This window comes from Centroberyx affinis, unplaced genomic scaffold, assembly GCF_046629955.1.
Source record: "Centroberyx affinis isolate AG114_WGS23_722 - 3 ecotype Tasmania unplaced genomic scaffold, CSIRO-AGI_Caff_v1 ptg002311l_1, whole genome shotgun sequence".
Classification (NCBI taxonomy): domain Eukaryota; kingdom Metazoa; phylum Chordata; class Actinopteri; order Beryciformes; family Berycidae; genus Centroberyx; species Centroberyx affinis.
Genome location: NW_027280583.1, coordinates 9,391 through 32,783, shown reverse-complemented (window position 1 = coordinate 32,783; position 23,393 = coordinate 9,391). Strand labels below are relative to the sequence as shown.

The window sequence follows — 23,393 nt, the reverse complement described above, 5'->3', positions numbered from 1 at the left end:
GCTAATTGACTTTTAAAACTTTGGGCCCTGCAGTCAAATCCACTCCAGAAACGCAGCTCAACTTTTTTGACGTGGCTCTAGAGGATTCTGTGTGACAGGTTCATTTTCAATGGCTTTAATTGGTTTTAGCACTCAGGACTCTATCTCTCTCCCTCTCTCTCTCCCTCTCTCCCTCTCTCTCTCTCTGTCTCTTCATAAAGTCTATGTGTTAGAACAGATAATGCTAAGCATAAAGCATAGCCTCTTTTTCCATCTTGGCTTGTAAGTGTCATTGCCACGGATGTTTTCTTGACATCATGTTAGCTACGAAACTGAACTATCTACTGACACATTCATGTCCAATCTCTATTTGCTTTTCTAGGTTGTGGAACTACTACAGTCCCAATAACATGGCCAGTATTTCCTACAAACTGTTCCTGGACAAACTTGGTTTTGGCAACAGCAAGAACTTCAACATTGTCCCAGTCTGCACTAAATTGGGTAGGGATATAGCGGATTAAAATGTGTATTTACAGGATATGGCTGCAGGAGAACAGCTGTGAAAAACAATCCAATATTCAGAAACCTACACATGATGATAAAGCAGTCATCTAGTTAAATCTGCAGCCACATCAGATCATCGATCTCATCAATCAGCAGTATAGCCTAAAGGTGTAAAAATATTATCCGTCTTGGTCATGTTTAATAATAAGCGGTGAGAGTCGAGACTTGTTCCACAGTTTGTGTGTGGTGTGCGTCTTAAAGAGTTATCCAGCCAAGGGATTACTCCGTCTGAGAAAGTCAAGCAGAAGAAGCAGAGACCGGTGTCGCAGGAGAGCTCGGGCGACGCCCCCCCGACCCGAGGCCCGACGCACGGCGAGCTGCAGGATCTCTTCCACCAAAAGGTATAGACGTGCCTAAATGACTGTGTGTGTTTTATTCATTCTGTTTGCATGTCACCATCTGGCCCTCTTCCCCGCATTATCCTCTTTAAAGATGGAGGGGTAAATTGGCTCTAAGTGGCGCGTCAGGATGCACACGGCAGAGGGAACACTTCTAATTAAAATGTTTGCCCAGAAAAATCAGCTCCTGAGTTAGTGTGTTAATCATGGCTAATTTGTGGGAAAGGCAGCGGAGTTCGGCTGGCTCTTCCCTCACATCCGAGTGTCGCACTGGGATGCTCTCCATGGCAACCGCAACCCGAGTTGACTCACTTCCTGTCCTTGTTGAGCAGAGAGAGAGAGATCTGTCTCTAAAATATGAATGTATGTGCTCGTGTTCCCGTGCTCGTTAATGTGTTCTTCTACCTGTCAGATGTGTGCGAACTCGACTCCGGTGTGGCAGACGCTGCAGGCCTTTGACGCCACCCACTCTGGCCTGGTCAAGCGGGATGTCCTGAGGGCTGTTCTCAGCAACTTCCTCTTTCCCATGAACCCTCACACCTTCCAGAAGTTGACCAGCCGGTAGGGAAACCGGCACTTTTTTTCTCCTTTGAACTCTTCACTCTTTCACTAACCTACTCTGCCTCAACTCCCCTGCCCTTTAAATAAATATATCCATCATCTATTCTGTGTAATACATTTTTTATGTATGTATGTGTGTGGGTGATATGGGTTGTTATGTGCAGCTACGGGGTGAGAGAGACAGGGCAAGTGAAATGGAAACACTTCCTGGGCCACTTCATGAGCCCAGTCAAAGAAGAGGGCAACATGAGTCTTCACAATGGCAGGTCAGTTCGCAACAACATCTTGGGAGATAAAAACCCTATTTCAGAAGTACTGGTCTTTTCTCATTGGTTGACTTCACTCTTTGCTTCTCTTGGTCGTTTCCTTTTCTTCTCTGGTCCTTTCCTTTCCTTCTCTGGTCCTTTCCTTCTCTTGGTCGTTATCTTGGTCTTTTCCTTCTCTTGGTCGTTCTCTTGGTCTTTTCCTTTCTCCTTTCCTTCTCTTGGTCCTGTCCTGTCCGGTCCTATCCTGTCCTGTGCTTTCTTCTTTCCTTTCCTTTCCTTTCCTTTCCTTTCCTTTCCTTTCCTTTCCTTTCCTTTTCTTTCCTTTCCTTTCCTTTCCTTTCCTTTCCTTTCCTTAGGGCCTCTGAGCATCCCAACCCAGAGGAAGCCCACATCGATCTCCAGGACATTTACTCTCGACTGAAGGAGATCTTCCGCCTCCTAAACCGGGTAGGAGTCAGGACCGGAAGCTATAGGGGAGAAAAGGTTACGCCAAGCACAGAGTCATGAACTAGTTGTACACAGGAGACGCTGTACGGGTTTTTGCTATAATGCATTCACACCTTTCCCTCATTTGTGCCGCCATGCACGGCATGACTGCCAAGCAAAAACAGAGTAAAAGACAAGACTGCAGTGATTTTGAATGTTATCAGACAGGACACAAGGGAGTAGTCTCGGCAGATTGCTAAGAGACAAAGGCACATGCTCAGGTGTATGCATTAAATATAAACTCCAGGCAGCTTTACAGATGAGCCGATCATCATTTGCAGCTTTTTGATGGCCATAAACATGATTAGATGATTGCATATGGCCACTGGTTAGCCACTCAGTCACTAGCCATATGTTCGTCTGACAACCGTCCCCTTCAACACGCCTCCGCATCGAGTTCTGCCTCTTTAATTTCAAATCAGTCTACTTCAGCTGGATGAAACTTTGGAGTTAGACTAAACTTTGGGGGGAGGAGGGGGTGAATTTTTGTATTAATTCACAGTTATGTTTGATGTTTCTGCCGCCACTCACAAAACAACAATCGCCTTCCAAGTTTAAGGAAGTGTGTGAGTGTGTGTGTGCGTACGCATGTGTGTGTGAAGCCTCTCCCAGATATGAATCACACATATCTATCTGCCAGAATCTCCTCCTTTTAATGGCACAAGGAAGAAAAAAAAATCCCTCCATCAACTGTTTTAATAATCTATTCAGCGGGTGGGAGATCAAACAAGAGTGTCCTCACACCGCCAGCCAATAATGAGCTTTTTTCACTCAGGCAGGTTCGAAGCCAACTATGGTTTTTAGCCCATCTCTGGGGAAGTGTTCAAGAGCGGAGCCGACTTGCAATGATTCACAATGTTTGTGCATGATTCACCATCCAACATACACATCAGATGGAAGCTCTATTGTGCCAAGCCATAGTTAGTACTATCATAATATTACAATGCACAGCTACAAATGGTAAAGCTCTTATGTTCATTGTAGCATTAACCAACATTTTTGATAAAACCACAAAAAATGCACATACATACATACAGTATGTTGTTTCATTAAATGATATTTTCAGTTAAACAAGCATACGCCTGATGAAAACCAGTACTGTGACGCTAAACTGGGGCGGTGGTAGCGCAGAGGTTAGAGAAGCGACTTGTGACCAGAAGCTTGCTGGTTGAAATCCTTGTAGCAGATGGAAAAATCTGTCTGGGAAAACAGAATGAGAAGCTCAACCCTTAACTACCGTTGCTTATGTGCTCCTGAGCAAGGCACTCAGCCCCCAACTGCTGCAGTGGGGCTGCTCAGCGGCCACCAGTAGAAGACTGTGGTTGTACTGGGAAGCTCCCAGCTGGGAATTTGTATAACTGTGTGAATGAGAAGCGGGATGACGCTGAAAGAGAGTACGTTCCCTGGATAAATAAAGGTTAAAAAACTCCTAGACAACAGCGTACAACAACTCCATGTCACCTACACTGAATGTACAAAATATTAGGGACATGCTCCTTTGCACAATCCACATCTCAGTTGTCTCAAAGCTTAAAAATCCTTCTCAAACTTGTCTGCTTCTCTACATCTCCTCCTTTGTGATTCCTACAGATTTAATAAGGGAAATAATAAGGGATAATGGCTTTTTCCTGGATTCACCTCATCAGCGTATACTTTATGAAAAGAGGAGGTGTCCCTAATATTTTGTATATTCAGTATGCACACCAAAGAAAGGCAGCTGACATGGCATCGTCTCTCCAGGAGGCGGTGGGTTGGATCACCAGGTCCGACCTGCGACTTGCGCTGGAGGTGCCCCAGTGCCACCTGATCAACACCAAGAGTCCGGGTGGGACAGATACCCGGCTCCCCCGGCCCCCCTGGCCCCGTCTCAGCCGCTCCCAGGTCGGAGAGCTGCTCAACATGCTGGACCCGGAGCACACCGGGGTCGTCCAGCTGCCCAGCCTGGAAAGACTCAACCCCAGCATCGCCTCCGCTCCTGTGGGCAGGATCGCACCGCCGCCTTCCCCGACTACCGCTGAACCCCCAGACGTCACTGAGGAGACTGAGGAGACTGTGGTACTGCGATAGAGACTGTGTGCTTGTGTAACCATATGCTAGCGTGTGTGATTGCATGCCTAGTTGCACACCTGATTGTATGGCCGTGCATGTGATTTTCTATTCTTTTTTTCTTAGGAGGAGCAGAACACATCAGATGAGAGGCAGACCGCACAGTGGGCTGATAAAGTGTCCCTGGCATCTGCTTCATGGAGAACAGTGAGTCTGTTAACACAACATACTGTGATCACATATCACACATAACATCACACACCATGAGATCAAACAGAGAAAAAAAACACGGGATGAGATCAAAAGAAAAAAGAGGGGTTAATTATTAATGTAGTGTTTGGTTTGTGTGCGTGTGTGTGTGCTGTACGGCTGTATGTGCATGTGCGTTTGTTTACTGTATACGCGTGGTTGTGTGTGTGTGCACTGTATGTGTGTGCGTGTGTAAGCATGTGTGTGTTTACTTTATATGTGTGTGTTTTGTATGCGTCTCTGCATTCGTGTGCACTGCATGTCTGTGTGTGTAAATGTAAATGTGTGTGTCTGTGTGTGTGTGTGTGTACCATTGAAGGTGGAGAGCTTGCTGCTGGACAAGCTGTGTGAGCAGATCAGTTCAGTGCTGGCGGCTCTGAAACAGTGCGACCCGCAGCAGACTGGATATGTCAAACAGGAAGATCTGAAGAAGGTCATACTCCGCTATGGCATGCCCATCTCACACACACACTTCAAGAAGTAAGAAACACGTCCGAAGACACACACAGTACAGTAATCGGAAGCACAAAAAGGACAACCCTGGAACCCCGAATTCTTAAAAAATACAAAAAACAGACAAACAGGGGTTTGTCTGTTTTTTTTTACTTGCTTGCTTCATCGATTCCGCCATTACGGGAATATTTCAGGAATGGGAGGGGGAGAGCGACGCTTTTAAACAGCGAGGGAGGAGACAAGCTAGTTTAAAAAAAAATGGAAAGCTACTGAGTAGAGTGGGAGGAGCTTCGTTCTGGAGTGGAATTTGACAACAACCTTTAGAAAAGAGGTGAAAACAGCAACATGGATATTGGTTTACATCATTATGTCTCAATGAAATATCCACATAGCAGACATTAGTTTCAGGATTAGTTATAAGGTCTGATATCCCTTATTGCAGGTTTAAGACCACGTTTCCCATAAACCCTGTTGCTTCCTGTGCTTCTGTGTGCATTTGTGCATCCATCTGACATTGCGAGAAACTCTGAAAGCTTTAGCTCCGTTTGCTCTGGAAGAACAGCGCCCTCTTCCCGTTTGTGCCGTAAAGCAATCCAGCAGGTTTCTCTCCAAATCCGACCAGGTGGCACACGTAAAACGCGTTGTAGAGGCTGGTAGACCTGCCAATCTTCTCGCTGATGGTCTCATTTGTATCCCGAAATTATACTAATGTCTGAAAAGTAATGTGATAATGACTTTTTGCTGCCTATCTACAGAATTGATAATGATCTATTGGTGGTAAAATGGTGGCTTGGTTTGGGATTTGTTGAGTGCTATATCAAATTTTGTGTGTGTGCATGTGTGTGTGTTGTGTCTAGGCTATGTAAGTCCTGCTCCAGCTCTAGACCTGGTAGCTGTTCTAGCTGGGTTTGCTACAGTGACTTCCTAAGAAACCTGGGAGTTCCACTACCAGACGAAACAAAACCATCCTCACCCTGCTCCCATGACGGCCTCCCTGCTGAGAGGTGAGAGAGAGAGAGAGAGAGAGAGAGAGAGAGAGAGAGAGAGAGAGAGAAAGAGAGAGAGGAGTATTCAGATGATTGTTGAACATTAAGCTAAATAGGCAACAACACAAGAAAAGGGAAGACATGCATGTTGTTTCTGAGGCATGGGGTTTTGCCTGCTGCACCCAGGGCTGCAGGACTTGAGGCCGGTCTCCAGACCATTTTTGTGACAGCTTGGACTTGTCTCGGTCTCATGTCTATTTTGGCTCACACTTGTCTTGGTCTCGGCCACTACTGGATGTCGACTCAACTTTTTCCCGCCTACCTAAACATTTTCAAAGATACTTTTATATCCAGCTGGTCCACCTTCATCTATTTTCTCCCCAGCATGACAAACAATTTAAGGGATTACACCTGTGTATAATATGTGAAGGTCCTCAAACTTCTGTATATTGATTAGTCAAAACCCTATTCCTATCCTAATTAGTTGGATGTTGATGAGTATAGTAGAGCAGAGCTCCTGGATGTAAACCTACATCTCTGTTGATCCTTAAGCATTGTTATTATATTTGAAAAAACTTGACTTGATCTTGACCACCTTTGGACCTGGTCTTGTTCTTGACCCAAACTCGACTAGTCCCGTTCTTGGCATTGACTTGGACTAGACTAAGCTGGTCTTGACTACAGCCACACACGTCATGTACTCTTCTCTATGTACTCTACTCCTGGTCTGCTGCTGTGTTAACGCTCATCACTCCCTCCCACAGACAGAACACCCCACCTCAGACTGCGGTCAGAGGGCAGCGGTCTCCCTCCAGCCTGGTGGGCGGTCCGAGTGTCCGCAGCATCCTGGACATCGTTCTCAGGAGGATGAGAGAGAAGTTAGAGGAACGTCACACTACTCTCGCCGACCGTATCCAGGCAGTCACCCACAGCTCAGATGGAACGCTTTCAGAGAGAGACCTACGGAAGGTGAGAAGGGTTAAAACAGAGGCTACGTGACCTCTCAAAAGCCACACATCTAAACTGCAAACCTGCTGCATTGAAGCCTGATAATATGCACATGCACTGTGAAAAAAGTCCATCTTAACAAGTCATTTAGTCTCATATTCAGCCTTCAGATCTTATTTTTCATAAACCAAGAGAAACACGATGCCAGTGAGGTGAGATGCAGTGAGAGTGAAACTGCAGTGCAGATCACTTGTTTCAGGAATTTTCTAGAAATGAGTGTCACTATCTTGAAACAAGTCAGAATAAGGCAGATCACTACACTACTATCAAGAAAATGACACTTGATTCTACAAAATTCTTGAAACAAATTGATTTGCATTGGAAACAAGTGAAATTATTGAACCTCACTGGCAGATTTTTTCACTTATTTTAAGAAAATTCTGATTTTAGGACTCAATAATAGACTAAATGACTTGTCAAGATGAAGTTTTTTTGCAGTGTGGAAATGTGTGAGGTGTTACGGGAAAAGAGTGTGCATGCTCAGTCAACGTCCCCTGGGTAAATACAAGTTATAAAACACACACTCACACACACACACACACACACACACACACACACACACACACACACACACCGATGATCAGGCAATGCAGCCCGTAGCACAGCCACAAAGTGTTGAGTGGGATCGTTTTGTTCTGATAGTTCTGTTCTGCACATCTGTCATACACGCATCTTTTGCTAATTATCCTAGTTGTTCTCGGTATTTATCAATGTAGCTGCACATCTGTGACTTCACTGCACTGTCAGATCCTTGTCACTTGGTTTTGCACTGCCAATGCCTCACAACATTCACAAGTTGGTCCTATTGTGTTCAACCTACTCATGATTGTGACTCTATGGTTCACTGGGCTAATGCGCCAGTGCTGCTACATTGGACCAATTTCTCGTCCTTTTCCAATGTTTAGTCTACTGTCATACATTGTATCTTCCCTGCACTATATATAAGGTCTTGATACATTTTGTCCTGCACCTACAGCCGTGTGTCAGTCCTGTATTGTGTAACTGCCTTGTAATGTGTCAATACCAAATAGACAAGTCAACTTTCCTTGTGGACCTACTCGGTGAATAAATGATCCTGATTCTGAAAAGTCAATATAAACTTGCCTGAAGCTTGTACAGCACAGTACAGCAGGGCAGACAGCACTTGTATTCCCAAACCCATTCTGCTTTTTATCCTTCTGCTCCCAGATACTAGAGGACAGCTGGATCACCTTGGACGATAAGAATTTCTTCAAGCTCACTGAACTGCTCGGCATCAAAGGCGGCCGGATCGAGCGCTCAACGTTGCAGGCGAAGTATGAGGGTAAGAAAGAGGAACCGCAGCCAGAACATCTTGACCAGCGGCGTCAGCAATCCTATCAGTTCTGCATGGCAGGGTTTTCAATGCTTAAATAGAGATTTAAAAAATCCTTTCCTACTCCCCACCAGTCCCCCCACCCCGTTTCCATCCCAACTCCTACCCCACCCACGGTGATCAAACATAAGCCCCCCCGCTTCCTGTAAAATGATGTCTTTCTTAGCACATGAGCCATTGGAGAAATCATCCCGGATTATAAATAGAGTAAGAGTGAGCCTCTTCGTCTCTCATTAGCGGAGAGGAGAAGCACACAGACTCAGAATCGCACTCATTTCTGCTTGTTTGGGCTAATTATGTGCTTTGGAAGCAGAAAGCTGAGCAGCAGGGCATCGTTCTAATTTGTATCCTCTGAAAAAAAAAATAGAAAAAAGAATAACAAAAAAAGAGAAGAATCATTAAACAAAGCCAGGACCTAAAGTTAGTCATGTTTGCAAGGCATAAAAATTGAGTTTCCTAGATTTAGAATACAAGTGAGCTCCTAATTAAATGTAAATTAGGTCAGGCAGTTAAATGCCCAGTGCGGTTGCCAGACATGAAGGGTATTCTGTGGAGTGTGGAAAAACACAAACGAAAAGGAACAAAATTCTAATTTGTCGAGTGTAATTCCTTCACAAAAACACAGAATTAGGGGAACCGGTAAATCGCCTTAGAGAGGGCCTAACATCAAGCTCTTGTGATTTCAAATGGCTTCTGTAGATTTCTTGGCCAGAGACAGGAAACAGAGTTCGGAGGGTCGCGGTGGTAAGGACGAGGCCGACGCCCTGCTCCCTACTGCCGAGGAGATCCTGGCCACCATGAAGACCAGGATCAAGATCGTCCACGGGGTGAGCAGGATGGCAGGTGTATTGGTGTTGGGAAGGTCCGACATCCATGAAGTCGGCTGCTAAACAGCGTTGCATTCACATGCTATTTTGTCGGAAAATCAAACCTGGAAGACAAACAATAAACAAACATAGACGTCCTGAAAAGGATAATGTGGATTTGGCTGCTTCTTGCTTTTAAAAAAGCACTTGTTACAATGCTACAATAAGATGTTTCTTTGTGAGAAAAAGCGTATCAGCATATCATATTTTAGTAGCTGACTGACCCAAAACTAGGATTGTTCCAGAATCGCATCCTGCCCACTTTTCCAATTTTGTCGAGTGATTCAGAGAGTCTGATGTTGCTCTGGTTAACGGCTTGTTCTCGCTCGGAGAAACCAATCAGCGCCTTTGTGGGCGGGACTAAAGTTTGAACTGCTCCTGCAATGGTTTTTCAAAATCGACCGACATTCTTGGTAAAGTTGGTAAATACGCTGGCAGCCAGACATGTCAATCACTATGTCAGTCACTAGTGATTGGTTCGGGGAAAATCAACCCCCCCCACATAGGAAACTGTTAACTTGGAGGCAATGTCAGGCTGAATAATGGAGTGGTAACGAAATAGCCATTCAGTCCGAATATCCCAAAACTTGACTTTTCTTGATTTCTGACATATTGAGAGGGTTAAAGGTTATCATTCCATCATAACTCTTAAAAACTCGGGTAGTAAAATATGCAAGTATGCAACTGTCCGACTTCTTCATCTAACTTTAAATGACGTTCATATGAAATTCCCAAGTAGGAAATTTGTTTTTGATATCCGATAGCATGTGAATGCAGGGAAAATCACTATGGCACACACAACCTTTCAACCAATCAGTCTCTCCGTTCAGCTCATCAGCCTCCTCTCTGCCCAATCAGAACAACTTGACAGCGTTCCGACTGATGGACAAGAACGGCGACGGCGTGGTCGACTGCCACGATTTCAAAGAGCTGTACAACAGCCTGGGATTGGTTTACAGAGAGAGGGAGTACCAGCGCCTGCTGCATCTGATCGGCCTGCATCCCGGCGGCAACCTCAACTATGCAGAGTTCTTCGATGTTGTTGAAAATGATGGCAAGCGCAAACAGCAGCAGCAAACAGCCAGTGTGTGAGTCTGGGGTGCTACGGTCAAGCCGAGTCAGATTTATTCATGAAGTGCTTTTAATTAACAGGTTTGTCAAAGTGCTTCACAGAAAATACGGGGCACAAATACAGATAAAACAAGAGAAAGAGCAAGTACTTTACAAAGTCCAAGTCCAAGAAAAGGGCCAGAGCTTTGTGTTTGGGTGCACTTGTGCTTGGGCAAGTAGTTGTATGTGAATGTGTGTGTGTGTGAGTGTGTGTGTGCACGTACATATAAGTGTGCTGATGTGTGAGTGGACAAGAGAGCGCTGGGCAACAACAGGATAGTTTACAGTCTATGGTGTCAGTTATGTGACAATTTAGAACACTTTTCACTGATATTTGGCCTTTTTGATAAAAGCTGGTGCTGATGTGTGTGTGTGTGTGTGTGTGTGTGTGCGTGTCTTCCCGTCTCTCCTGACAAACAGACAAGACCAGCTCCACGAACAACTAGCCTCCAATGCACGCGACAAGTGGGTGGCCATGTCTAAGGTCGGCACAAACAACGTTTCACTTACTTTGCAAGAGACTTCATAAGAAAAGCCAAGGAATCCGCACACTACTTATAATCAAAAAGACTAGGAGGAGGAGGCCAAAAAAGTCTGCTTATTCTTTTTGATTTTAAGCACCGTGCGGATTCCTCGCCTTTTCTTATGAAGTCTCTACTAATTGGAACCTACGCACCTGCTGCCAATCACACTAAAGGACTAACGATAGATGCAACAATTCCTTGAATAGCTTTGGATTCACTTAGAAAGATCTTAAGTATGATACAAAGATCTGTACCCATGCCCCTCCTTCCCATCAGGCACTGTGTCGGTTTGATGCAGAAGGCCAGGGTCTAATCTTCAAGAAGGGCTTGAGGTACTTCCTCTTCACCTACGACCTTCCCTTAAGACTCGACGAGTTCGAACAGCTGTGGTCGAGGTAAGAGATACCCGGTCGGAAACTACCCAGCTACCATCACAAACGCTATATCATACAATCTTGTTCTCCACTGTGCCAGCGTTAGGGTTTCATTTCTTTTGTGGCAGGTATGACCCAGAGGGGCGTGGCTGTGTGACGGTTGCCGACTTCCTGGATAGGCTGGGGGTTCATCAGGACGGGGAATCGGGGCCTCGGAGCCAGAAGATTCCCCAACAGGATGCTGACAAACCAGTTTCCTCCGATGCTGCGTCACTGGAACATATAGAGTAAGTGGAGGAGCATATGCCATTTCAATGTGTGAAGTTTTTTTTTTTTTTTTCACTGGCTGTTGATGAGCTTCACTGAGGAAACCAGTTGCATATTCTGTGTTGAATAACCGTAGCATAAAAATGTAACCATCATTAAACCTTTTGCATTTGGTCTGTGTATTTTCACTTCAGTCTGATACAAAGGAAATAAGAATAAAATTGCACATGCTATCTAAGCCATGATCAACACTTACCAGATCTGGAACATGTATATTTTAACTACATGAATAAGAAATACATCCAGCCATAGAGGGAAATAATTTCAAAAAGAATTTATTAGCCTTTCAACAGACAAATAACATCTCAATGCTGTGGAGTATTTATATAAAATAGGACATATAAAAATAACTTGTATAGACTTTCCAAACTGACCGGCTTCCATACTGGCGTAATGCTGAAAATAAAAAATAAAAAAAAGCTATACACACAATTGCTGTAGTTTCCTTGCTGAAACAGGCAGAACATTTACATACAGAGCATCTAGACGCGTGTTTTATAGATATCGTTTTATATTCTGAACAAGCTTTGGTGTGTCAATACATTTCAGTGTTTCACATATTTTACTCTCCTGAATGGGCTTCATACCCTAGGGGTTTGGATAAACAAAGCTCTGCAGTAATTTTAGCCTGGCATAGAAACATTTTGCACATGCTGTGATTATTATTAAGCCATCATTAAAATTGTGTTCTTGATAAATATTGTGAATGCCATGTACTCAGGCATATTAATTTCCTCTAATTTCCAAGTGTGGCTGTAGGTACAGTAATTCATTAGCGGTGGAGAAGCACTTTTGATTTATGAAGGCAGAACGACATTTTAGCTCAATTATTTAACAAATGCTTGAGAGCCAGGGGAGGAAACTTTGATAAAGTTCTTCTGAGAATCAGCATTTACATTTCCAGATGTTTATTTTCTGAAGACAATGTATGTTTGTTTTCTGATGTTGTGCACTAAAAATTAAGCCGAAACCTGAATTATCTTCTATCACATAGTATGTACAGATTCTTTTTTCACTGATACATGTATGAAGACACAGCACCAGTTTCATGTTAATTCTCTTTTTGTGTGTCCTGCGATCCACAGACGGATACTGCAGGACAACTACGAGGGAGTGAGCAATGCTTTGACTCGGCTGGACAAGAGGAGCGATGGGACAGTGAAAGTGGACGAGCTGCTGAACCTGCTCCGGACTTACAGCTGTTCAGTCCAGCGAGACCAGCTCATACGTCTCCTCCGCAGGTAAACCGACCGCTGCTTACTGCTGCTTCTCACTCTAAACTCTCATCCTGATCGTCAAACATCATAAAACTCTCTTGCATTCTCTCTATATATCTGTATCAGGGGTATCAAACACATTCTCAGTGAGAACCACGTTAAGAAATTAGAATTGAGGGCTGGATGTTTAGATTATCATTTAAAGCTGCATTAGGCAAAGTTTTTATGTAAAAAAGCAGCTGTCTTATCAGTCTAAATCACAGAATTTGAGCGGTAAATAGAAAAGATCGTCCCGTACCCCTAACTGAAATTATATAGATTTGCCGTATTTGCCCAAATAATACTGATGTTGGGTACGGTCACTGGTGGGAAATCTCTGCACACGGGAAATTGCAAATCACAACTTGTGTGAGAGCGAAATAAAAAACTGTTTCCTAAACAGCAGTGAGCAAACACTTTGTCCAGACTCGGCAACAATGTCGTAATTTTCTATGAAATTATTATTTTACCACGTCTACCCCCACCAGCCACTAAGAAGAAGAAATTTCACGAAATTTTAAGAGTGCGCTGTTACATGATTTCTGGGTAATGAAGTCCTTCGGACTTTCAAAAATTCAAACAGTTACCTCTCGCTGCCACTTGGGGCAGAAAGTGCCAAGTTGGCTAGTTTACGTGAACATGCAAACAAATGATCTTTGACCATGTTTTTAAATATCCAATATAGCCTACTAACATGTAGGCTGGTCAACATGAAGGCCTAATAATACCAGAGATCCTTCATAATTATCACAACCTTTTTCTCACCAAAGCACAACAGCTAACAACTGTAAACTCGTCAGATTCTCTCATGCTACATTCAGTGTGAAACCTGGACCTCTTGCTTCTCTCCCTCTAGGCTGAAGGTTTCTATGGACGATACCTGCAGGAAGCTAGCCTACTTGGACTTCCTGTCTGCGTTCGACCATAAGATGGAGAAGAAGTGTGACGAGCTCCCTCCTGCTCCCCCGGATGCTGTCCGCCAAATAGAGACCTTGGATGGCCTCAGTCCGGGTCAAGCCCTGGCCAGGATACGGGAACTAGTCACTGCCTCGGCACCTAACCTGTACAAGGTAGCGGCTTACACCCATGAGTTTCAATTCCCTCCCCCGTCACTCTCCCATTTCCATCTTCCTCCTCTTACATTTTCCATAAGTGGCAGCCTGTAACAGCTCCGAAAACCTCCATGAAGTGCAGCGAGGCAGAGCTTTTTTCCCCAACCATTTCTATCATAGAGATTTCTTAAAAGCTAGTTCCAAGTGGTCACATACATTCAGTTGTTTTAAAAATCTGACAGAATGTCATACAGTTCCTGACTGCTAAAAAGTCGAGTTCTGACACTGTGGATGAAGAGGTGTTTTTTTAGATTGAATGTGTGGAAACACATTGTGGGGATAAGATCTGCGCTGTATATCCATGCGTATACCCATCCTGTTTCATCCAACTGGCCCAGGGTGGCTTTGTGGTTAGAGAGGCCATCCTGTAACCGATTTGATCCCTGCAACAGCCAACATTTCCATAGTCATGTGTCCTGCCGAAGTGTCCTTGAGCAAGACACTGAACCCCTTCCTGCTCACTCTTTGTAAGTTACTGGATAACGGACAGTGTCGACTAAATGTCTTCCTGCGGCTCTGCCTCTCCTCCAGGCCTTCTCAGTCTTTGACCCGTGCGGGACGGGGACGGTCGAGGTTCTGGACTTCCGTCGGGTGCTGGAGAATTTTTGCACCCGCCTATCGGACAACCAGTACAGATACATGCTGAACAAACTGGAGCTGAACTGGGAGCAGCATACCATTAACTGGAAAGCCTTCCTTAACAAGTTCAAGCCACCGAGCCCACTGGTGAGATGCAGTAATTAAAGATACTTTATGGTATGTTGTGACTGTGACTATTACTTTTGAAACTAACTAGTTACTTTACGTCGTTACTTGCCCTAAATAGTAACTAGTTACGTTACTAAGTTAGTCTTTATTAAAAGTAACTCGTTAGAGTACTTTCACGTTACCCGCTTAAAATCACGCCTTTTAAAATCCGTCTTCTGCTGATGTCATCACTCTTAATGTACAGAAATCATCACTAATCATCACGTTTGGGACACAGCCTTAAGTAAAGAAAACATCAAGGTAGCTTTCAGTTACCTGGTTCCACAGTAAATACTCAGTGGGGGTTTGGACGGACCGGATGCCTTTCTGCCGTCACTGCATCACAACCGCAGGTGATTTTGACTTTATCAACACTGTGAAACATTGGCTCTGTGTTCCTCTCTATAAAAAAAGCCTAATTTGAGAAAAATTATGATAACCCTAACCCTAACATGGAGCTATTGACATTAAAACGCGCATCAACCGGTGAATATCAAACTTCAAACTAACTTCACCCCAGTGATCAACGGAGCCTTAACTGATCTGGTCTGGTCTCAAAATAAACGGCAGACTGCGCTCACAAGCTTTCAATTCAAATCTTCAGGTTAGATTGTGAAAGCCAAACTTACAGTTAACAAAGTTCCTACCCTTCTCTTTGACCAGTTCAAAGTAATGTGAATATTTCCAAGTTCTGCATTTTATTGTTGTGTTCATTCTGAAAGCGAGTCGTGACCTACAAGCCTCCACCGCACTGCCAGCCTAGTTGCCTGTAGTCTGCTTTGAATAACATCATGTAGCGCAACACCTTTTTTTGTTTTTTATTTGCACTAACTAAACATTTAACCATTTGAAAATAACAGTAGCGAAATGTAAGTTTGAGAATAACTAATAACTGACTACATAAATTGAAAAACGTGTTAAGTTACTTGTTACCACAAAAAAGTAATCTGATTACTCTAACGCATTACTATGTAATGCATTACCCCCAACATTGGTTCTGAGTGCATGTGTGTCTTGTATATTTTTATGTCAAGTCAAGTTTATTTATAGAGCACATTTCATACACAAGGCAACTCAATGTGCTTTACATTTAAAATAAAATCAAATAAAATCAAATTAAATAGAATCATATGTACAGAGATATACATGCAAAAACAAAGACAAAAAAACAAGGAGGCAGTGACAATACAGGACCTAGTCATAGGCTACAGTAAAAAGAAATGTTTCCAGTTTGCTTTTAACACAAGTTAGCGTTGGGGCACATCTCAGGTCCTCTGGCTGCTGCTACTGGTGCAGCAGGACTGACCTGGACAACACAGGGTGATGGGACAGCAGTCATCCAGAGACGAGTACTGGAGGAGAGGGAGAGAAGAGGAGGAGAAGAGAGAGAGATATGAGGAGAGGAGGGGGACAGGAAGAGTATGTTGAGGGACAGAATGGAGCAAAATAGGGGAGCGGAGAGGTATTGGGCACAGTTCAGTTTATGCAACAACATATCAGAGGTGTATTAGTTTGCTTATTGCTGTAGTCTGTTCAGCAAACCGTTGTCCTGGGAACAGGCAGGTATCAACGTAGCAACCAACATTCTTTGCTAGTGAACTGAAGCCAAACGGCTCAGCCCTACGGGGCTCTGGTCCCTCTTCCCATCTGCTCCATCAGGTTCTGCTGGAGAAGAACAGGAGCTCCCACCTCTCTGCTCTGCTCAGGCTGGGGCCTCAGTCTGGGTCTGGGCAGAGGACAGACAGACAGACACACACAGAAGAAACCACGTCAACCTCAGTGGGGTAGAGTCATACTATAGGACAGCTACAGCAGAAGTTAGTAGAGTTGCAGTAGAAGAGAACAGAATCATAGTACAAGACAGTAACGTCTGTCATGGTAGAAGGTATTAATCAATACAAGAATGCAGAAGTAGCCTAATCTCCCAGTTAACTGCACTGGAACGGGAAGTGAACTGCTCCTCTTCTTTCCATGGTGTCGTCCTTAGTGCTATATTTTGACTTTTTCTCTGAATATTCAGACTTTATTCTCGAAATGTTACGACTTTTTTTCTCAAAATATGACTTTATTCTCGTAATATTTTGACTTTTATTCTCGTTATATTAATATTTCAACTTTTTTTTCTCATTATGACTTTATTCTTGAAATAATGACTTTATTCTCGTAATATTATGACTTTTCCCCCGTTGATTTCCACCCTGTACAAGGGTCCACGGCTCAGTTACGGGGGGTTGAGCAGGCAAGGGTCTTGGGTCTACCTCCTAGCTTGATCCATCCATCATGTCGGATGTGTCTTTTCATAATGCTACAGATGTCAGGGCGGTGCTTGGACCAAGGGACTAAAGCCAGATCCCCTACTGAGACCTCTCGCATCACTGAGGTTCTGCGGCGGATCCAGGAAGTCGTCTCGGGACGCCTGTATGAAATCACCAAAGAAATGATGGATTTGGACCAAACCCACAGTGACACAATCTCTAAAGATGAGTTCAGACAGCTTTGTGACCGTCGCTTTATGAGGCTCACAAGCGATCAGGTAAAACCAGAACAAAAAGCATTCATCCATAACGTGAAGTCATTTTGAGCTATGTTTTCATAAATGAACTAGTATTTAGAATTCAATTAATTATAATTCCAGATATTTACAGAGGATACATTCAAGAGAACAAGCACATTTTCAGCCAAACTCTCTCTGTGCTTTCATGCTGAAACAACTCGTACTGGCATAACTCCATGGTTACAAATGAGATTCCAAAGAAGCTGAATATAAATTTTGATGCATTTGCCAGTTAGGTTCTTTTTAGTCTGAAATGTTTTCTTTAATTATTCTAATCAAAAACTAATTTATCTTTGTTGATAATTATTGACTACTCAAGAAAGTTAGTCATCTGTAAAGCCAATTCATGGGGTGTGTGTAACTCTCAGTGTGCGGTTATATCTTTGGGGTATTAGTACTCCTGATGCAAATGATTGTGTTTGTGTGTGTGTGTGTGTGTGTGTGTGTGTGTGTGTGTGGATGCCTTTCCTTTTGCTTCTCAGTTTGAGTGTGTGTGGAATCAGATGCCTGTGAATGAGGAGGGGAAGCTGCAGTACAGGGAGTTTCTGAAGCGTTTTGGTGCAGAGAAGACCACCCACACAGAACCGGGGAGTCCCACCAACAACATCCTGTTCCCCTCTCCTGAGCCCAGAGAAATAGGCTCATCAACAAAATCCCGTCGCCCAAAGACTGCAGGTGCCATTCTCCAGCGCTGTAAGGTACGGTACACCTCCACAACAGGCTAAACCTGTTTCATCTGTCGAGCTTTATCTTTATTTCAATGTTGCTCGCCTTCAGTAAACTGAAAATTTGGCCATTGTTTGATGATCTTGTGAAATCACGAGAGAAATAAATCATTCGAGCCTAACTCAGTCGTCACACAAGTCAATCAAGAATAAAGTCACCCCAACTCGGGCTGCACAATATTGTCAAAAATGTTTTTGATTTTTCTGCAGAATGTTGTGATATGATCAAGAGTTTCTTCTACATAACTTTCACCATTTTAGTGAGTGTGAGAAGAAAACGAGATGAGATGCTAGTGAGACTAAGGTTGCGATCATACCTACAGTTCTTTGCTTTAATTGACCTTCTCTAGTGTTCAAACCAGTTATGAACACATGAAGAAATAGCTGAATGTGAGCATCGGTCCAGACTGCGGTTTGCCCTCGCTTCATTTTGTTCTGCTCGGCTTTCCAAGCATGAGGAACTGCTGGCAGTTCAGATGACAACATCAGTCTCTTTATACCCATAAACCCTTGCATTTTGGGGTCATTTCCTGTAGTAGGCTTGGATTATGGTTCTCACTCCTAACAAATAAAGTAAAAAAAAAAGTGCGCACATCCAAAAAACTTTACTACAGGTGCTGGATCAAAAAAAGTTAACAGAGAGAAAAAGGCAGAATCCGCACACTGGGAGCTATCAATACAGTGTGTGGATTCTACCTCTTTCTCTCACTCCTACCTTTTTCAGGTTTCTTGGTGCAGAGTTTGACTTACATTGTTCTCACCCGGCCGAGCAAACCAAACTAAAGGAATAAACACTCCAGAGTTCAAACAAACCACTCCAAACATGCTTGATGTGAACACTCCCTTAAGTGCATTTGTGCAGCCCTACTCCTGACTTCCCCTCGTCCCTCTCCCAGTCGGCCCCCCAGTGTAGCTCCAGGCGTCCCTCCACGGTGGGGGGGCGGGGAACAGGAAGCCCCCTGGGCAGCGTGGAGCGGAGGCTGCGTGGGGAGGTGCAGCGCTGCTGGAAGGAGATCCAGAGGAACTGCAGTGAGGACGATCCTCACCGAGAAGGAGAGATCAGCACCAACTCCTTCCTGGGTAAACAGTCAGTCACAGACAAACACATATGACACTGTGCTATTCCCTGTGTACATACTAGCTGATGCTGAGTGCGTGTACTGTATGTTACAGATATCCTCCAGTCTCTCAATATCAGTGTGACTCAGAAGGAGTTCGAGCATCTGGCTGTGAAGTTTGACATCATGAGTAATGGCCGCGTTTCATATCCGAACTTCCTCCGTCAGTTCCTCCTAAACCTCAATCCACCAGAGGTCAAGCGGGCATTTGAGCGACGCAAACTCCCCTGTCCCGCTACAACGGTAACAATAAGGAGGAAAAATTATGCTATATTCTGCGTTTTAATGTCTGTATAATATTGGTGCTGGTAGGACCATATACTTCTGGCTACACACATACATGCCGAGAAGCACATTTCATATTTGTACTTGTACTCGTCTTTCTCTGTTTAATTTCTGATCTGTTGTGGTTTCATTGGCTGCGAGTATAAATGGGTTATAGTAAAGTAAGTGTGAGGGGGCGGTGATGGGCGACGGCGGGTTGCCAGATTGTGTAAACTCAGCGGGGACCTCCCACCCTCAGGCTCTCGACTATCGCCTCCCATGACAGGCAAATTCGGCAAGTTTGGTGATTTGTAGTGTTTCTTGGCATGGCGAGGTGTATAAGAAGCTTTGAACAATGACACACGGGTGGGCACGTTCTAAAAAGGACCCCCACTGAGCGACTAAGCCGAGCCCCAAGCTTCACTGGAGCGTGTGGGTGAGGGCCTAATCTGGCAACCCACGAGCTGCAACCTTCCAAACCAACTTTGGAATCACAAAGACCCGCATTGTCTCGACCGAACCAACCATCTGTGTAATATTGCAGAGACCCCCTGCATCTTATCTGAATGGTTCGATGGTGTCTCCAGACATGATTTTACAGACAAAACCTCTTCAGCTGATAACCGAGGATAACAGAACAGAGAAACTCAATTTGTTCAGAGTCTCAGCTTGAGGAAAAAAAAAGTGAAATATTACAGATAATGTGGGGGTTCTCACCTCAATTTGTTGTTTTCTTTGTCATTCCTATTCATTTCCTGGGATCCTGTTTGGGCTGGTTTTGTCCTGTCTGGTCCGGATCCCGTGCGGTGCGGTTCAGCCGAGCCGGGGCGTGCTGAGCAGACAGTGTGTGGAGGTCATGCTGAGGATCTACGAGGCGGTGCAGCTGTCCTGGAACGCCATCAGACACAGCTTCCTGACCTCCGACCGCGCCCGCACAGGACACATCTCCATACAGGACTTCAGGAAGGTGGGGTTAGCTGCAGTACCCCGCCCTGCAGAGAGCCGCCTGCTCTGCAGGGTCCAAGTAATGTCAAACGTTCAGAGAGAAACTGGAGCTTGATGAATTATTGATGGAACCGTTTGAGCCCTGCTTGTGTCTCCTCTATCAAAATGTCTGAACAAGAATGACGAAGAGTGAATGGAAATCCATGGATTCAGAAGCGTGTGTGCAAGCTTGCGATCCCACAGACACACACACACACACACACGCACACATGCACACACACCAGGGGCCTCATGTATAAACGTTGCGCACGTACAAAAAGGTTCGGCAGTAGTCATGCACACGTCAGGATGTATAAAAACAAACTTGACGTGAGAACGTGCGGGCCGTCCCGCAAACTCTAGACCATGCGTACGCACATTATTCTAGCTTTGTCAGTTGGCGACGCCAAACTACACAGTAGTGAAACTCCCCAAACGTTGAAAAATCTAATTTTCACTCAATTCACTGTGATCTGTCTATGAAAAAACAGAATTATTTCCGCTGATACAACATAATAGTTTGGTAAAAAAACATTAAAAAAAAACATGGAAAAGCACATTGTCCATAGTTGGCGGGGCAGAACGGGGAACACAGAACACAAGAAATGTTTTTAGCTTTGAATCAGTTCATTTGTGCAATTTCACCTTTTTTTTTTGCAAAGACACTGCGTGTGTAAAAGCACATTGGAAATATTTGGAGCGGGGAAAACCACACATTTGTTTGTATTTTTCATCTTAGATGTCGTTCATGTGAGTGAACAGGGTATGTACTTACCACGAGCAACAAACTCATGTCTGAGTCGCCCTCACAGGCTGGCACAATGCCAGATATGACGGTTTCTCCAGCAACTGCAGCAACTCTTTCTTCAAATGGCGTCAGCTCCGGCTTTCCTGCGCCTCTGCCGGTGCGCAGCGACTCGTCTTTTCACATCCACTTTAATGTCAGACCTTTTTTTTTTTTCTCGGCCATTGTACAGGTCTCTGAGCCGGTTGCATTGACTGCCATCAATTTGCGTCTGTTACTGTCCCCGGAGGACAACCCACCAAATAAAATATGTTTTCTGGCCTCCATCTCACGGACCAGCTCCTCGATTTCACAATCACTGAAATCATCATTTCTTTTTCGTTTGTTTTGCAGCAGGATTTGCCATTGTTTTTTGGAAAGAAAGTGACAAGAGGGGCGTATTTATAGTTATTTGCATAGTTAATTCTGGGAAGAGACAAGGCCGGGTGAGAGGCTCGTGCATGTGCGCTCAATTTCACGTTGATTGGGATGTATAAAGGAAAGGTGCGCAGGACCTGGCGTACTTTTAAAGTTTTGTGAGTACGCCATCTTTCAGTATGAAATCTACGCAGTCTTTTATGCATGAGACCCCTGTTCCCTTGCAAGTCAATCAGCGATGTTAATTGTTCAATTAAGCTGAAGGTTGAAACAAGACCAAGCTGACATTTTGGCCCAGGAGAACAGCAGCTGACGTTCGCTGCCATTTACCGTTGTACAATTCACTGAAGACAGCGTTCCCTGAACTGATCGATAGAAACAATTAGCAATCTGGTTAGCCGTGACAGCCCTAAAAACCCCCATCTACGAACACACTGGCACACACACACACACACACACACACACACACTCTGAAACGTACACACATGCTGTAGCCAATCCTTGTTATTTTTGCCCTGCAGGTGCTGCGCAATTTCAGCGTGAGTCTGTCGGAGGAGGAGTTCTTCCACCTCAGCTCTTATTTTGACGCCAGCGCCGCAGGGAAGATTTCCTACAACGACTTCCTCAGGGCTTTCCTGCACTGACCTCCGTTCAGTCACACTTTATCATTTCAAATTTGATCTATGAATCATATGACGTATAGATCAATCAAGGGAATCAAATTGAAAAGCATGCAAAAAAAGATTGAGGAGAGATTGATATATGATTTTGGGATTTTGCATTATTTTTTTTTCACCCTCTGCTATCTGGCTGTTTGACACTGATTTGTGTTCCAAAGCCAATCAAATAAAGTGCCTTTTTAATGATGCAGACGACTAGAAGCAGTGGGCGCATCTTTTGTTCAGATGGGGAGTGTGAAGTGAGATGGATGACAAGGAGATAGAGGAGACGTCTGTCATTCATTCAAAGGAGACGCTATCACAGCAAGATATACAGCAGCACTGAAGGAGAGAGAGTGAGGGAGAGAGAGAGAGAGAGAGAGAGAGAGAGAGAGAGGAGAGAAACGGAGAGGTAGAGAGCCGCGAATCATTATCTGAGGAATCTAAAAGAATGACGAAGAGATGGAAATGGGAAAGAGACGATCAGAATTGAGAGAAAAAGCACTGGGGAAGTATTATGGTGGGAGAGATAGAGCGAGGAAAAAGAGATAGAGAGTGCTGGAAAAAGACAAGAGTATATGAAAGCTAGTTGTATTAATGGCAAAGTAAAAAGCCATCCGCGAATAAATTACCCGGTCTCCCCCGGGATTACTAATGTAATTATTTGAACGAGGGTTCTCATTAGAATGTGCAGAGGTGTGGAAGACCTGCGGAACAAAACGAGAGAGAGAGAGAGCAGCGAGGGTTTAGCTACTGGAAATTAACTCTCTGCTCTGGGCTCTATAATTGATACGAGACACAGATACCTTTGATTGGAACAAAAGAGAGGAACCAGGAGGGAAAAGTTTCCTCACCACCTCCCCCCTCCTTTTTTTTTTTTCTTTTCCCCTAACGTAGAACAAGAAATAAAGGAGAAGACAGACAAAAGGAAGAGCGTGGATGGGAAATAAGGAAACATGATCCACCGGTCACAGATAAGGTTTTATTCAATTGGTGAATAATCTCTTAAGAGAACCAGCAGAATTCTTAGGTTTTAAGAAAGAAAGGTACTTTTTACATTTTACAGAGTTGTCTCCAGGAGCAACACAGTAAAGTTTTCCAGCTGTTGGGTCTTCATTTTCTTGTTTTACAGTTTAAAAAAATGGAAAAGTCCCCAACAACAATGGCAAAATACAATACCATGTGAAGACTTTCATTCCAAAATGCGAAATATCCGTTTAGGAAAAAAAATATTACCTGAAGTTCATCATTCAATATCTCTAAAATACAGAGGAACCAGCCAGTAAAAATGTGACCATTTTCTCAACCAAGGACGCAAGTT

General features: G+C 44.1%; 1 protein-coding gene across 1 annotated transcript; it reads left to right on the top strand.

Moving 5' to 3' along the window:
- Positions 1-1,598: 1,598 nt before the first annotated feature.
- On the top strand, positions 1,599-22,057 carry efcab6 (EF-hand calcium binding domain 6). Its single transcript, XM_071533035.1, has 21 exons — positions 1,599-1,708; positions 2,065-2,155; positions 3,935-4,249; positions 4,367-4,447; positions 4,809-4,969; positions 6,693-6,897; positions 8,125-8,239; positions 8,990-9,117; positions 10,015-10,244; positions 10,687-10,750; positions 11,067-11,185; positions 11,293-11,451; positions 12,577-12,732; positions 13,604-13,817; positions 14,391-14,585; positions 16,918-17,139; positions 17,643-17,858; positions 18,782-18,965; positions 19,059-19,246; positions 20,085-20,234; positions 21,935-22,057. The coding sequence occupies exons 1-21, from the start codon at positions 1,599-1,601 to the stop codon at positions 22,055-22,057; spliced, it is 3,426 nt and encodes a 1,141-aa protein (XP_071389136.1).
- The last annotated feature ends 1,336 nt before the right edge of the window (positions 22,058-23,393 follow it).

Excerpts from the sequence above, each read along its gene's own strand:
- efcab6 (XM_071533035.1), top strand. The coding sequence starts at position 1,599 with ATGTGCAGCTACGGGGTGAGAGAGACAGGGCAAGTGAAATGGAAACAC. Across the intron at positions 4,250-4,366 it reads AGGAGACTGAGGAGACTGTG|GAGGAGCAGAACACATCAGA; the intron begins GTACTGCGATAG and ends TTTTTTTCTTAG. Across the intron at positions 8,240-8,989 it reads GTTGCAGGCGAAGTATGAGG|ATTTCTTGGCCAGAGACAGG; the intron begins GTAAGAAAGAGG and ends TGGCTTCTGTAG.